The sequence below is a fragment of the Ammospiza caudacuta genome, chromosome 2 (assembly GCF_027887145.1).
Source record: "Ammospiza caudacuta isolate bAmmCau1 chromosome 2, bAmmCau1.pri, whole genome shotgun sequence".
NCBI lineage: Eukaryota > Metazoa > Chordata > Aves > Passeriformes > Passerellidae > Ammospiza > Ammospiza caudacuta.
In genome coordinates this window covers 86,662,169-86,675,534 of record NC_080594.1, presented here as the reverse complement: position 1 = coordinate 86,675,534, position 13,366 = coordinate 86,662,169, and the positions used below count along the sequence as shown (strand labels likewise).

At 38.4% G+C, this 13,366-nt stretch overlaps 1 protein-coding gene across 1 annotated transcript in view; it reads left to right on the top strand.

Moving 5' to 3' along the window:
- The window catches only part of LOC131554568 (granulocyte-macrophage colony-stimulating factor receptor subunit alpha-like), a 16,314-nt gene extending 2,948 nt beyond the window's left edge, over positions 1 to 13,366 (top strand). The window contains exons 2-12 of the mRNA XM_058800056.1: positions 1,653 to 1,770; positions 1,942 to 2,078; positions 3,044 to 3,164; positions 4,405 to 4,534; positions 4,624 to 4,799; positions 5,659 to 5,798; positions 7,467 to 7,499; positions 8,380 to 8,509; positions 9,122 to 9,215; positions 9,851 to 9,932; positions 12,614 to 13,366. Coding sequence (XP_058656039.1) covers positions 1,683 to 1,770; positions 1,942 to 2,078; positions 3,044 to 3,164; positions 4,405 to 4,534; positions 4,624 to 4,799; positions 5,659 to 5,798; positions 7,467 to 7,499; positions 8,380 to 8,509; positions 9,122 to 9,215; positions 9,851 to 9,932; positions 12,614 to 12,673 — 1,191 coding nt within the window. The 5' untranslated portion in view covers positions 1,653 to 1,682 and the 3' untranslated portion in view covers positions 12,674 to 13,366. The remainder of the gene's footprint in view (positions 1 to 1,652; positions 1,771 to 1,941; positions 2,079 to 3,043; positions 3,165 to 4,404; positions 4,535 to 4,623; positions 4,800 to 5,658; positions 5,799 to 7,466; positions 7,500 to 8,379; positions 8,510 to 9,121; positions 9,216 to 9,850; positions 9,933 to 12,613) is intronic.

Below are 13,366 nucleotides of genomic sequence, written 5' to 3'. Positions count from 1 at the left end.
CATACTGCTTGTACTTGAGATTCTTCAGTATCGCTTCCCAGCAGCCTAGGCCACATCCTTACTGCAGAATGATGATTTACAAATATGGATGCTGCAAGAGATAAGCAGGTTAGAGTGAAGAGTCTGTCTCTGTTGCAACCCCAAGGCCCAGCTTCAATCCTGGGGGTGTGATGGAAATGTCACATCAAGCCAATTTCCAGGAAATGTGACACGCCTTCTGAAAATATTCAAGGTTACAGAATGACTTGGAACATCAGGGTGGATTTTGCTTTCACCACAAGTAGAGTCAGTTTGAAATCAGCATCCTGACATAACCATAAAAATTAATATAGAAGGGCTGATTAGTAACAAAATATTACCACGTTTCTCTTTTTCTTCAGTTTGTAAGAATTTAATTCAGTTTTAAAATTATCCTTAGTACTATCTGTAATCAAGAAAATTGCTGCTACAAAGTTGCACTGCTAGGTAGTGCTAAAGCAAATGAAAATTTAACCAGAGTTGCTTCTTCATGTAGAAAAAAAAAGAAAAAAAGCTGGGAATAGAGAAATCTTTTCCAAAGAGTTTTAACCTCCTTGGAGAAAAGGAAAATTGTCATAAGATGAGCAATGTTTGACAAGAGCTGATGCCAGTGTTAGACTAGCTTTGCTCAGTCCTCCATACTACATGAACGAATGTAGAGTCATCCTTTGCAGGTTCTCACACTTCCTTAGAAATTTAAATTGCCTACAGTGATCTGGAACATCTGACTCCTTGGTTTCTGACACTGAAGCAAGATAAAATTTGAAGTAGACTATTTTGTATGGATGGAAACCTCTAAGACCAGTGGGAGTTATGTAGCTGGAAAAGTGGAGACCCATTTGTGACAGGAATAAACACTGTGGTGCCCTGACCTTGGCTGGCCACCAGCTGCCCACCAAGCTGCTCTCTCACTCCCCTCTCTTCCTTATTCTCTACTTCCCCTCAGCAGACAATATCCAGCCATTCCCTGGGACAGGGGGCTGCAGTACACATGGCAGTTTCTTTGGAAGTCAAATGTCTGGACAAGAATGCCTCATCCCATCCCAATCCTCCTTTCTCCCAGGTTTTATTGCTGAACATGATGCCTATAATACGGGATATCCCTATCAGCTGGGGTCAGCTGTCCTGGCCCTGTTCCCTCCCAGCCTCTGGCTCACCCCTGTCCCACTGGCCTCTGCAGAGTTGGTGGGATGGGGTTGGAGAGACAGCCCTGGTGCTGTGCCAGCACTGCTCAGCAGCAGCCAGAACACTGCTGTGTTGTCAACACCAACCTAGCTGCTAATGCAAAGCGCAGCATTGTGATGTTCTCATGATCAGAAAGCAAGAAAACCTGACTTTCTGATGGTGCAGTTGGGATAGATATGTGGGAAAAAGTAATTGTCAGTCATGGTCTCTGCACTGAATACAGTGAGTGTATTTATCATCATGAGAGTCCATGGCCACTTTATCTCAAACTACTTTGTTATGGGCAGTATCATGGCTATTCAGTTAGTTCAAAGAAGAGGTGCCTGAAGCACATCCTCTGCTTGGCTTTTCTAAAGAATATTTTAAAAAAATTAGGTTTTGCAAAGCCAAAATACTTCAACATTACTTTCCTTTATTTTTTTTTAATATTCTCCTTTTTCCTTCTGAAGGTTTCATTGTCTCTTTCCAGAGAAGGAAATATGTTTGATACTCCTGGACTCGTTTGTATGATTTTGTGGCATATGATGCTGTTTCATCCCTTGCATGCTGACATCCAGTGTATGGAGTGTAAGTACATTTTTGCAGATATAATCTGAGAAACAAGGTTTAACTCTTCATTTATCAGAGATGCTTGCAATGAAACTGGCAATTGCTATCTTAAGCCTGACAGGTACCATCCTCTGTATTCAACCAAGGCAATAGCATATCCTTAATGAACTTATGCTGCAACACTTTCAGCAGACACACAGGAATCCCCTATTACAAATGTGAGTATGGAGTGGAGAAAAATGGAACTGTCCTGGCAGAGCAGCAGGAACTTCTCTGAGTACAGATGTATCATCATGGACAGAGGCATGGAATATATGCACACAGAGGTAAACTTGCTATTCATTGAGAGAAATAATTGTTTTTATCAATAATTGTCCTTTTATCAATTTCACTTACATTGAAAAAAAATGAATGTTGCAGATTACATCTGACATGTGGCTGTTTGCAGTCTACAGCTTGATCTCTTGGGGGCTGTGGGAAGCCATCAGCAATGCCTGGGTGTATTTACTGTGATATGAGCACCCAATGCATACTAAAGAATTGAAATTCTGACAGGAAGAAAGTGATAGCCTGAACTGCAGCTATGTTGAATCATGAGTAGGGATGTAGCTGCTGAAAAAAAGGGGCTGTGAGATTAAGTGAGACTTCTAGAGACTTTAAAGAGACATAGCAAGAGACCTCCCACAAAAAAAAAAAAAAAAATCCCAGAAACACTGCCATGGATTATGGTTATCTTAAATTCTTCACTTGTTTCCCAGTAAACTGGATCCTGCCTGTAGCACAGGCTATGTTATAAACCCACATTATCAAAAGAGTAAAATAGGAAGCTCAATGGAGATAAAGATGGTTTATTTAGCCTAGCAAAGCAGGTGTCTTAGAAATACACAGTACAAAATACATCACATCTTTATGGAAGATTATATGTATAACACCACAGACAGTTTTTAACCCCTGAGCAGGTCAGATGAGGACTTTTGTTTTGCTTAATCCTTCAATTAAATTCCTTTGTGGCTCCCCTATGTATTTGCCATTTTCTTTATGCCACTCCTAAAATACTTACACACTAGTGTAGCATCCAACTCCTGAGCTGCAAAGCTTTTTGTGTAGTTATGTTTTTGATTCCTCAGTTCCATTCTATGTCACCCTTGAGTGCTAAAGGAGAGAGCTGGTTTTTGTACCAAATACATGCATATACATGGAATTGCAGTCCTGAGTTGCACTTGCATAGCCAGCCTCATTTAACATCAGAAGAGAAAAAGCAGAGAAATAAAATACCATGTTCCCTTTACAGGTGGATAGTCCACTATGCAGCTTTCCACTGGAACTACACATGCCTATGCACAAAGGGCTAACCTTTGTCATTGAAGTGCCAAGCACAAACATCTCAAAACAATGCAGCTTTCTCCCTGGAGGTAATGTATGTGGTCTGGCTAAGGTTTTATGTATTTGCAGTCTTTTAAAGGTAAACACTGCCTTAGAAAACAGTTACTTACATAGTAGGCAACTGCTATATTTTCTATTAAAAGCTTTTTTTTTCCAGATCTGTTAAAATTATTTGCTCTGTAATAAATGTCTCCATCATTCTGCAAGAGATGTATTACAACAAATGTATCCATAAATGCATTATTCTCTTTTATACTAAGGCTCCAAAATGCTAATAAATTACAGTGGTTTAAGGGTGGAGTCAAATAACCCTTCTGGCTGTTACAAATGAAAATGTTAGTACTTACTGGACTGTTGATGAGTTTGTTGTGACCCATTTTTGCCTTCCTTCTCAGCTCAGAGTTCTCCATTAAAATTCCCCAGCCACCAGGGGTGCAGCAGTTGTGTGTAACTGGGGTATTTCAGACACGACAGAAGTGATAGATTAGCAGCTTTCTCATATCTGAGCAGGGAAAATGCTCACTGCTCTTCTCTTCCTGTGGATTTGTCAGCAGAAACATTCATGGTGACCCTCAAAATACATGCCAGAACACCCAAAACTTCAGTGTGTCTCCCCTGCCTTCCAAGTGTGCAGCTTTCCCAGAGGATTCCCCTGTTCTTTATTGGGCACTGGAGAGGGATGGAGTCAGTAGCACAGGAAGCCTCCATGCTCTCACTGGATTTAGGACATAGGACAGTAAGAAGCAGAAAAGTGGTTGAAGAAGAGAGGAAGAGGCTGAACATGCCTGCTCAGCCCAGCCATGAGGAACCTCCAAAAGCAGCGAGGTTCCTGTTTCAGTGTGCACCAGAAAACAAAAGAACAAGTCACTGTCACCCACATGAAGGTGGAAAGAACTAAGGAGGAGCCTGCTTGATTGGAGAGCAGGAAAAAGTCCAACCTCACTTTAAAAGTCTCAGCTTTTTAAATACTCTGTGTAAACATGTCAGGAGTAGTTTCCTGGGTGTTACTTGCAAAGGGAGAAATACTTATCTTTGTAGCAGCATGGATGGTATTAAAAGGCAGTGTGCCTTCCTTTACTTGTGGAATGCTTCACTGACAGGTTTCACAGTTCAGAGGCAGTTAAAGTGGAGTGAGAGTTTTCTCTCAGTTGTCACTCCTAACCCAAGCAATAGCAGCAGGTGTCTAACATAGCTGAGTGTGTGCCATGATCCTCCAGCTTGGAGGACTCCCATGAATTTTCCTCACCATGGATATTCCTGGGTTTGCAGGCATGAAGGGCTCAGCCATTGAAAACTTCTCCTGTGTGATTTATAACATCTTCCTCATGAACTGCACTTGGCAGGCAGGAAGGGATGCTCCAGCAGACACACAGTATTTTCTCTACTGGCAGCAGTCAAGGTAAGTAGGTCTGCTTGAGACAGGGAAGTCTGAATTCTCACTCAACACATCAGTGCTCATGTTTAACTAAAATACTTTGCTGTATGCAGAGGTGAAGAGGAGATGGAATGTGAGCTTTACATTAAAGATGAAAATTTCAGAAATGTGGGATGCATCTTCCAAAACGTGAGCATAGGGATTGAAAAAGCTTACTTCCTGGTGAATGGGTCTAGCAACAACTCCCTGATCCAGTTCTATGACGAGTACATTGACCTGTATAACATTGGTAAGTAATTCAGCATTTTACTTTATTACTCTTTTATAAAATAAGGAAGTGGGGAATTTTTCTTGAAAAGCATATTAAAACGAAGTCTGTAGCTGTTGCAGGATCTGCACTGCAGGGCAGACTTTGCTTCCAACAGCTAACAGAATACAGCTCCAAAACTTGACTAAAACAAGCAGAGGCAGCCTGAAAAAACTGCTGAGACAAGAGGTGTGCACATAGTCATGGATTCCAAGTAACGAAACACAATGGTTAGATTTTTAAGGCCACCTCTCCTAAGTGCTTATTTTACCATCCCATAATTTCACACCTCTCTGAGAGCCACAAGAGCTACATGTCCTAAAACCTGAGTGAGGTTCAGCTTCCAAATTAGGACTCTGTTAGTTAAATATGTGGGTACCTCTCTGAGTTAGGTGTTTAAGCCCCAAGAGAAATCAGGTCACACTGAGTCAACTATATTATAGGCACTCCAATTCAGATGTCTTGAATGCATCATGAATAATACCACACACAAAAATACTTCCTTCCTTTTTCCCATGGAAACTTGCATTGTCAATGTGAGGTTGGAAAACAGATGTAGAAGAAAATGGCACTCTGCTGATTGCACTAGTGAATTACACAAAATCTTTCATACCTTTTCTTTACATGAACTTCATTTACTTCAGATGTCCAAAAACTGCAGTGATATACACTCAAGTTTTGGTTAGGTATTTTACTGCTGTTTACCAGATAACTTCAGTTAGCACTAGGAGCCCACAGCTGTACATCAGCTGCCTCACCTTCACACGCATTTTGCTGTGAAGGCATGAGTTGTAGCTGCTTACTGACCATGCTTATATTAATTATTCCATTTTTTCCCCAGAAATACTCACTGCTCCATTAAATGTCACTGCCCATTGTACCAGAGATCCTATGGGTTGCATAATTATGTGGCATCCACCCCTTACAAGTCATGTGGAAAACACAAAGTGTTTTCAGTATGAAATTAGCATACAAAATAAGGTAAAAAACAATTTCTTGGTTTGTATTTGGTACTGTACCTATGCTCACGCATATCTATAATATGTACATTTCTGACTTCTTTATTTGTTAATTTTTCTCTCATAAGCTGTAGTTTCCTCCTGCTAGTTTTCCTGGTCTCATATCCCACCTGTCATGAACTTCTGCAGCTCAGGGGCTTACTATGGCAGCAACTGCTCAGCCTCAAGACCATTACAGGAAAGACCAGCTAAGGGTTAAACATAAACATACAACTGCAATAAAGCACCACATAATAAATCTCATTTTTTTATTAAAAACAAGACCAACAGCTTGCAGGCTGTTTGGATTACCTGGATTCTGTATCTTCCACGCATTAATAGTATTTACCTTGGTACCTATTGGTACAAGGAGCAATTGAAGCAATGCTGCTTTCCAGCTGGTTGGCATAATTGACAGTAAGATCTTGTGTGAAATGCTTATGAAGTTCTACATGAATATATAGATCACAATATAGCAATATTGCCAAAACATTTATTTGAAAGAAATACGTATTAAGTCTTGTTTCCTGCGCCACAATCAGAATGGGTGGGGTTCAGTGTAGATTTCTACATCTGAGTAGGAAATTCATCTCCTAGGCTGAGACACCTTAATGTAGGTGTCTGCACAGGAGCAGGGATATCTCCTAAGGGTCAGTGCCCATCCGGGGCTCCCTGCTGTGGAGCAGCAGGTGCCTCACAGCCCTTGAGGTGCTGAAGGTACCAGCAGCACTGACATGGAGATGGCAGCTACAGCTCACACCTTCCAGGAGGCACCAACAGAGGCAAGACAGCTAAAGCAGCACTACACACCTAAGGTTTAGGCAACTCATTTGCACCCTGCTCATTCCCAGCACAGGCTGATGAGTTCCATCACATCCTAAGCTAAAAGCACTCATGTGACAGTGAGAGATGGGGAAATGCTAGTCTGCTTTACAGTCAAAGACACACTGTGGGTGTGTTTTCTGTAATGAGACATTCCTTCCAGTTATACCTTTCTGACTTTTCCATAATGTTGGCTATGCTGATATTACATGGGATAGATGTTTCCAGGACCTCAGCTTTTCAATGCTTTCTGACTAAAAGTCACTGCTGTTGAATTTGTTCACTCATTTTTGAACCTATCCTTTTCTTCAAAATTTTCAGGTTCTTTGATCCAGGTCAATGTTTGGTTCCAGTTGATTAAGTTTTGATTGCATAGGATATGTAAGCAGCTCTTCACAGAAAGCCCCTGAGCATGGATAAGTCCAACAGAGACTTTGACAGGAAGGAGGGCAAATTCACTATTCACATCAATTTTCACAAACTATTGTGAAATCACAGGTTCCAGATCTGCTGTGTTTGTAGGATGATGTGATTGCTTGTGTAATTTGGATATGGATGAGAACGCATAGTGTATATAAAAATACCCTTAGTAGTAAATACAGATTCTCACATCTACTGATAAATAATTAATATTTCCTTCCTTTTCTAAAAGGAAATGTAGGAAGACAAAACTGAATAAAATTCAGGGACATTACTGGAGAATATTATCTGATTGATTTTTCAGTTGAAAATAACTTATGGTCTTCAAAAGCAAGAAAATGAGAACAATCTAGAGAAATATTTGATTGATAAAAAATAATAAAAATTAAGATTTGTCTTTGTTTTGCAGGATGAACCCACAGAAGAGAAAAAGTTTCCTCGTGTAAGTATTCTTGTCACATACAAATTTGTACTTTTGCCTACTTAAGCATGTAAATACCATTACAGAAAATACACTTACTTATAGAACTACAGGTTTTGTATCAATGTAGCAATGAGAATTCAGAAAAATATGTTCCTGTGATATCTTTAAGTGTAAACCTAATATATCCATTTTGGATGGAGTAGGCAAATTTTTCCATGCATTTCACAAAACTTCATACATTCCATCCATTGCACAAATAGATTTTGTTAATGACAGATGTGACATTTTGCTTGCTAAAAACCTGAAACACTCTTTCTCATTGGAATAATATCACTGATAGCTCAGGACAGCTAGGCAAAGGGAGCACAACAATCTTCAAAACCTGGGGAATTTAATAAATACTGTCAGTCTGCCCTCAACAAATGAGTGGTCTTCTAAGCCTTGGAAGGGCTTGACAGATTCCAGACTTTGTATAAAGTATTATGAGGCCAAATATAACTTATCTGTTATTGTATTCTCTCAAGAACATTAAATCTTTTTAGCAATGACCAACACCATCCATGCCTGTTTAATCTCCATGAAGGTTGCAAGGGGAGTTTACAGGGTACTTCTCCAACTTCTGCTTTGTGTCTTCAGATTTCTTTAGGATCCACAAACATGGATACCAAAAAAAAATAAAAAGTGTCCATAAAGCATAATAAAAGAAATCAAAGACAAAATAAACTTTAAAAAAAATAACCTTAAAAAACCAGGTAGTTTTGCTGGCGAGATAGTACATACCTAAAAAAAAAATCTTACAAATTATTTTTTTTAGAAACTGTAACAGGAAATTTACCCAAAACCTTTGTTAATGTTTGCCTATGAGGTGAAATGCAGAGTCTGATCACTTTCCTTTTAGGTAAGGAATGACAGATATGAATTCCAAAATTACAATGAGAAAAAAAGATACATTCTGAAAATCAGAGCACGTGGAAAAAACTGTCTTGTCAGCTCAAACTGGGGGGAATGGAGTGAACCCATCGAGTTTGGTAAGACTATGATTTTTTTTTCCACTATTACTTTGCTTCCCTTTCTTCCTCACAGTCACAGAAATGAATAAAATCTTAATTTTTACCCAATTACATGGAAGGAACTGGATGGATTTTATTAATGGGCGGAGTAGCTCCAATAGTCTGGCAGGAGAGCCTTTGATTAGCTGGGATTGTGAAGGCAGCAGTGCTCAGATGCCAGGGCCACAGAAACAGAGACAAACCCACCCTTGTCTTTGGTCTGCTGTGATGAGGCTGCCTCTCTGTTATCTTAAGTTTTTACATGAATATCCTCCCCTTCCTTCTGCATCTTTCTTTTTACCCTTTACACTAATTTTGCTCTATTAATTGTTCTGTAAGTCTGTTTATTCTTGTCTCTTTCCAGAATTTAAAAAAATTCTCAAAATTTTTATTCTCTAAATTTAAAACATTTGAAAATATTTAAAATGTATCAAGTCTATCTACATTTTTGGACAAAATTCTATAATGAAGTCAAGTTGAAGTCTTTTAGACCATCCAAGAAATGTAGTGAAATTTACATTCATTGCATCATGCAGTCACAAAGGCAGCTTTTTACCATGCTAAAATATTTCTCTCTCTTTCCTGTTTCAGGTCAAGGGAAAGATTACTTTATTTTTGTGATTTTATTTCTGATTGCACTTGGAACAATCTCAATTACACTTGTCCTGTATTGTCTTTTCAAAAGGTAAATCAACTTTTTTTCTGTAGACACTGACAGAGTATTATCTATATGAAACACATTCCTATAACCTCCTACTTTCCTACCTGCAAATTAAAATAATCTGACTGTCAATGTCATGAACTATTACCACCAGGATTGCTGTGGATGGTCCTTTGGCATGCAAAATCACTAAGTGGAAAAGGGGGAAAGGATGTTGAAGTTATTAAGTAATTGATTCTACCAGATCCTAAAAAAGCTTTTTTGTACTTATGTTTAAGCATTTAACATCCAGGTTGCTTTGAAGCCATTGGCTATATACAGTACCAGACAAGAGGGAATCCAAATTAACATATTCTTATTTTGAGAAAACTTCTCACTCAGGGGTGAAAGTTATGTCACATGATTTATTCAAAGTAATTTATTAATAACTTATTTACTGTGATTCTAATCACAAAATAAATTTTAATAACCCAAATGCTAAGTGTAATAATAGTTATCCACCAGTTACCCCACTGAAAATATTTTCTCATTTAATTTGTAGAGCAATAGATAGTAATACTTGAAAGTAAAAAATGTCCTTAAGTTACACCACAAAAAGTTTGTATAAGTTATATTAGCAGAATTTTCAACTTCTCCACAATCCCATTTTCTACCCAAAGGTACTGCAGTTTCAAGAACCTATTTCCTCCCATACCACAACCAAGAGACAAATTCAATGCATTAACTGATGAAGATATTCAGGTATGATTTCTTCTCAATTCAATCAAATTTGTTAACTACAAACCAGAACAGGCCAAAGACTAGAAGAGCTGACTTATAAAAGAAGTGTTAACATTTGGTCCAAAACTAATTTCTGTCACGCAAGCTATTCTGCTTTGAAACCTGAAATGCTCTATGCCAACACTGAAACAAAAGATTGTCCTGAAGATATTTGCAGACATATTTTAAGATCAGAATTTACGCCTTTACTGAGTGTAAATTTATTGTGATTTCTGTGTGTACCAGCTTTGCAAGGTTGCTGTTCATACTTTAAAAAGACCCAAAGTGAGGATACATTTTCCATTAGTATTTCCATTAGTTTTCAAACACCAATGGTCATAATATAATGTGAATATATATTTCATAATCCTGACCTATACCCATGTAAAAATCCTGTCACACTTAGTGCAAATCAACAAGGCTGGAAAGACGTAAGAGTTAAACTAACCTTCCTCTTGCTTCAACACAGGATTTGCAATTTCAGGGTTTTGTGTAGATTGTATTTGACCAATTTACTGTAGTATCCCTGTGCAGCCTATTCTGCATGTTTATTTAGCCTTACTTTAAAAAAGCCTTTTTAATAGCTTGGTTTAATGCACCTAAAATCCATTACTTTTTACCCTTATTCCTTTCCTGTTTACAGTATCTTACACACTTGCACACTGTCAACAGCAAGTAACTCTTTTGTCCATCTGCACACATCATGACAACCAGGCTTCAAACCATTCCTGCTTGGCTAAAGCAAGGACATTCTTGAAGTCAGTAAATCAGGTTAGTCATTAATTGCCTAAAATTCAGTGGGCAACACCATGCATTCCAATGAGGATTCCAAAAGTGACACATATATTTGCCTTCAATTGTTTACAAAGAATCCCCAAATCTCTGATTACTAAAACTCTCCAGTTTTGGTAACTATATACCAGCTTGCTGTCCTGATTAATTTGTGTTTGGCCCTACCACTTTTGGCTTTCACAGAAAGTAGGTAGGACTGTGACTTAGATAGGTTTCCTCATACACCTTAAGTCATAAATACCTGGTTTCTCACTTCCTACCAGGCAGCCAGAGCTAAGGCTACAGAGCAGCAGCAGCAGTCCACAGTCCATCACATTAAATAATATAGCTGGGAAAGTAACAAGCCCTTTTTGTAAAATTGCATAGCGATTGCTTGCTTTTCCTGAACTTGAGTGGCTTCCAAATTCCTGTGCATAGACACTACCAAACACACTCAAATCATTCCCCTACAACCCAGAGGCCTTTGTGGATGAGGTTTGCAATCTGTGGCTCAGGCACTTCCATGCAGGGAGCAATGCAGCAGCAGCAGCTGCCAGAGTTAAATGAAGCCCTCACATTACCTAACACTTGCCAACCACCGCTGTGAAGATAATTCATACGATTTTGACATGTTTAAACAGTTTGATCTACTCCTAAAATCTAATTTTATTTTACCTCTTCTCTCCAAAGTCAGTACCTCTAACATTAATTGAATGTTGTAATTCTTTAAAGTTATTAAAATAACACAGTACAAAAAGTACATTTTCAAAAGCTCTCCTCCACTGAATAGCAAACACTCTCCCTGACATTTAGTGCTAATGGATTTTTGAGCTGTTTTGAAACGTGAAGTATCCTTTGCTAATCACACCTTTTTAAATTTTGCATTTCCTCATTTTCCCTCTATTTACTCAACGACCTTTCACATTTTCTAATTCTTTTCCCCTATTACACAACTTTTTCTGAGATAGCTGGAAAAGCTCATGATTAAAAAAACCTAACTTTCTGCACTGCATCCTTAAAACATTCACATTAAAGAACTGCCAATTTTATTTGCTTTAAGATCCTACCAAATCATTCAGTGCATCAGACAACTTGCACTCCTCTAATCCATTCTATTTTACTCATTTTACTACAGACCAATGATTTTCTAGTCACTCTCCTAATTTGCTTTCCTCACCATTACAGAGTTTTATCATCTCTTGCTTGGAGTTAAATATAGTCCAAGAACTTGCAAGATACACTCTGTGCACTTTCCTTGGAGAACAGTAAAGTAGCCCAAAACACCATGACCACAAAGCCCTGCAGAGCTTTACCCATTCTTCAGCTTTCCTAGAAAAGAAGTTTCCAGAACACCCTGGTTTGATGTTCCACAACATACTCTCAGTACAAGAGCAAGCTTGCTTTTTTAACCTGTTTTTCCCATCAGTACTACCCCTCCCTTTTTTCTTTTTTTTAGTTATTTATCTTCCCTCAAAACTTTAAACTCCAAGTGCTCTATGAGTACTACAATCTTACCTAGCAGCAGGCACTCTCCTAGAACCCCAGGTTAGCCAATGTAAAAATGTGTGATAGCAACCAAAATACTTTATCTACATGCCAAGCCAATTCCTACATATGGAAAATTCAGCCAATACTGGCTGAATAAATTCCTTCTATTTTCTCTAAGGTTGTCCAGTGTCTAAACCAGCTTCTTTCTCCTGCTGACAGCTAGTACTGCTCAGACATATTGAAACATTCTTTAACTCTTTTTAAAACTGGTTTCGCCTGCCTTGCAATCATTTATTAAGTAATAAAAGACCAAGATGGGATGCCTTTGGTACTGCTGAAACTAATGTTCAGAATGATACCAACTTATGGTCTACTGCATGATACAAAATTTTCTTTCCCTTTAGACAGAATATGTAAATCTACCAACAAAAAGTCATACTGAGAAAATAACTACAATTGAGTGATCCGACTTTCCAAAAACACACCTGACTCCCCAACATGAAAGAAAATTATGGATCCTGCTGACAAGTACTTCAAACCAGTCAATAAAAGAATATAATCACCTATAGAACTGTTTGCCTCCTTAAAATCCACTTAAATGGAGCAGATTAAAACAAGGGAGAAAAACCAGTGGAATTTGTTCTTTTCCTTTTGTTCAAACCCACAATGCCTGGCAACTAAGCTTTTCTGCAAGCACCTACTTTGAAGAAATGCTTGAACCTTGCTAAGAGGTTTTTCACAATGTGAGACAAGCCCTCTTAGCCAGAATGAAGCTGCTACTACTCATCGTCATTGCTATGAAGCTTCTTGCCTCTCATTATAATGATTTCCTGTAGGCTGACAGCCTTGCTGTATAATGCCACAGCAATTATACTGTAATTTTTATATGCCCAGTTATTTTCTAAAGCACAAACCAGCTATTTAGAATGTGTTAAAATTTGCTCTTTGGTCTTCCAATCAGTACCACCAAGCTGTCCCAATATGTGCAATTAAGTTTATGCAAGAACAAAAAATAAAATTATACTTGTCAAATGTAATTATTTATACTGGTCTTATTCAGGCATTTCATGGCTCAGTATTGCAACTGTAAATAGACCTCTACAACACTGTGATCCTGTGCAGCTTTAGTACATACTTCAGTAACACAAATAGCATTG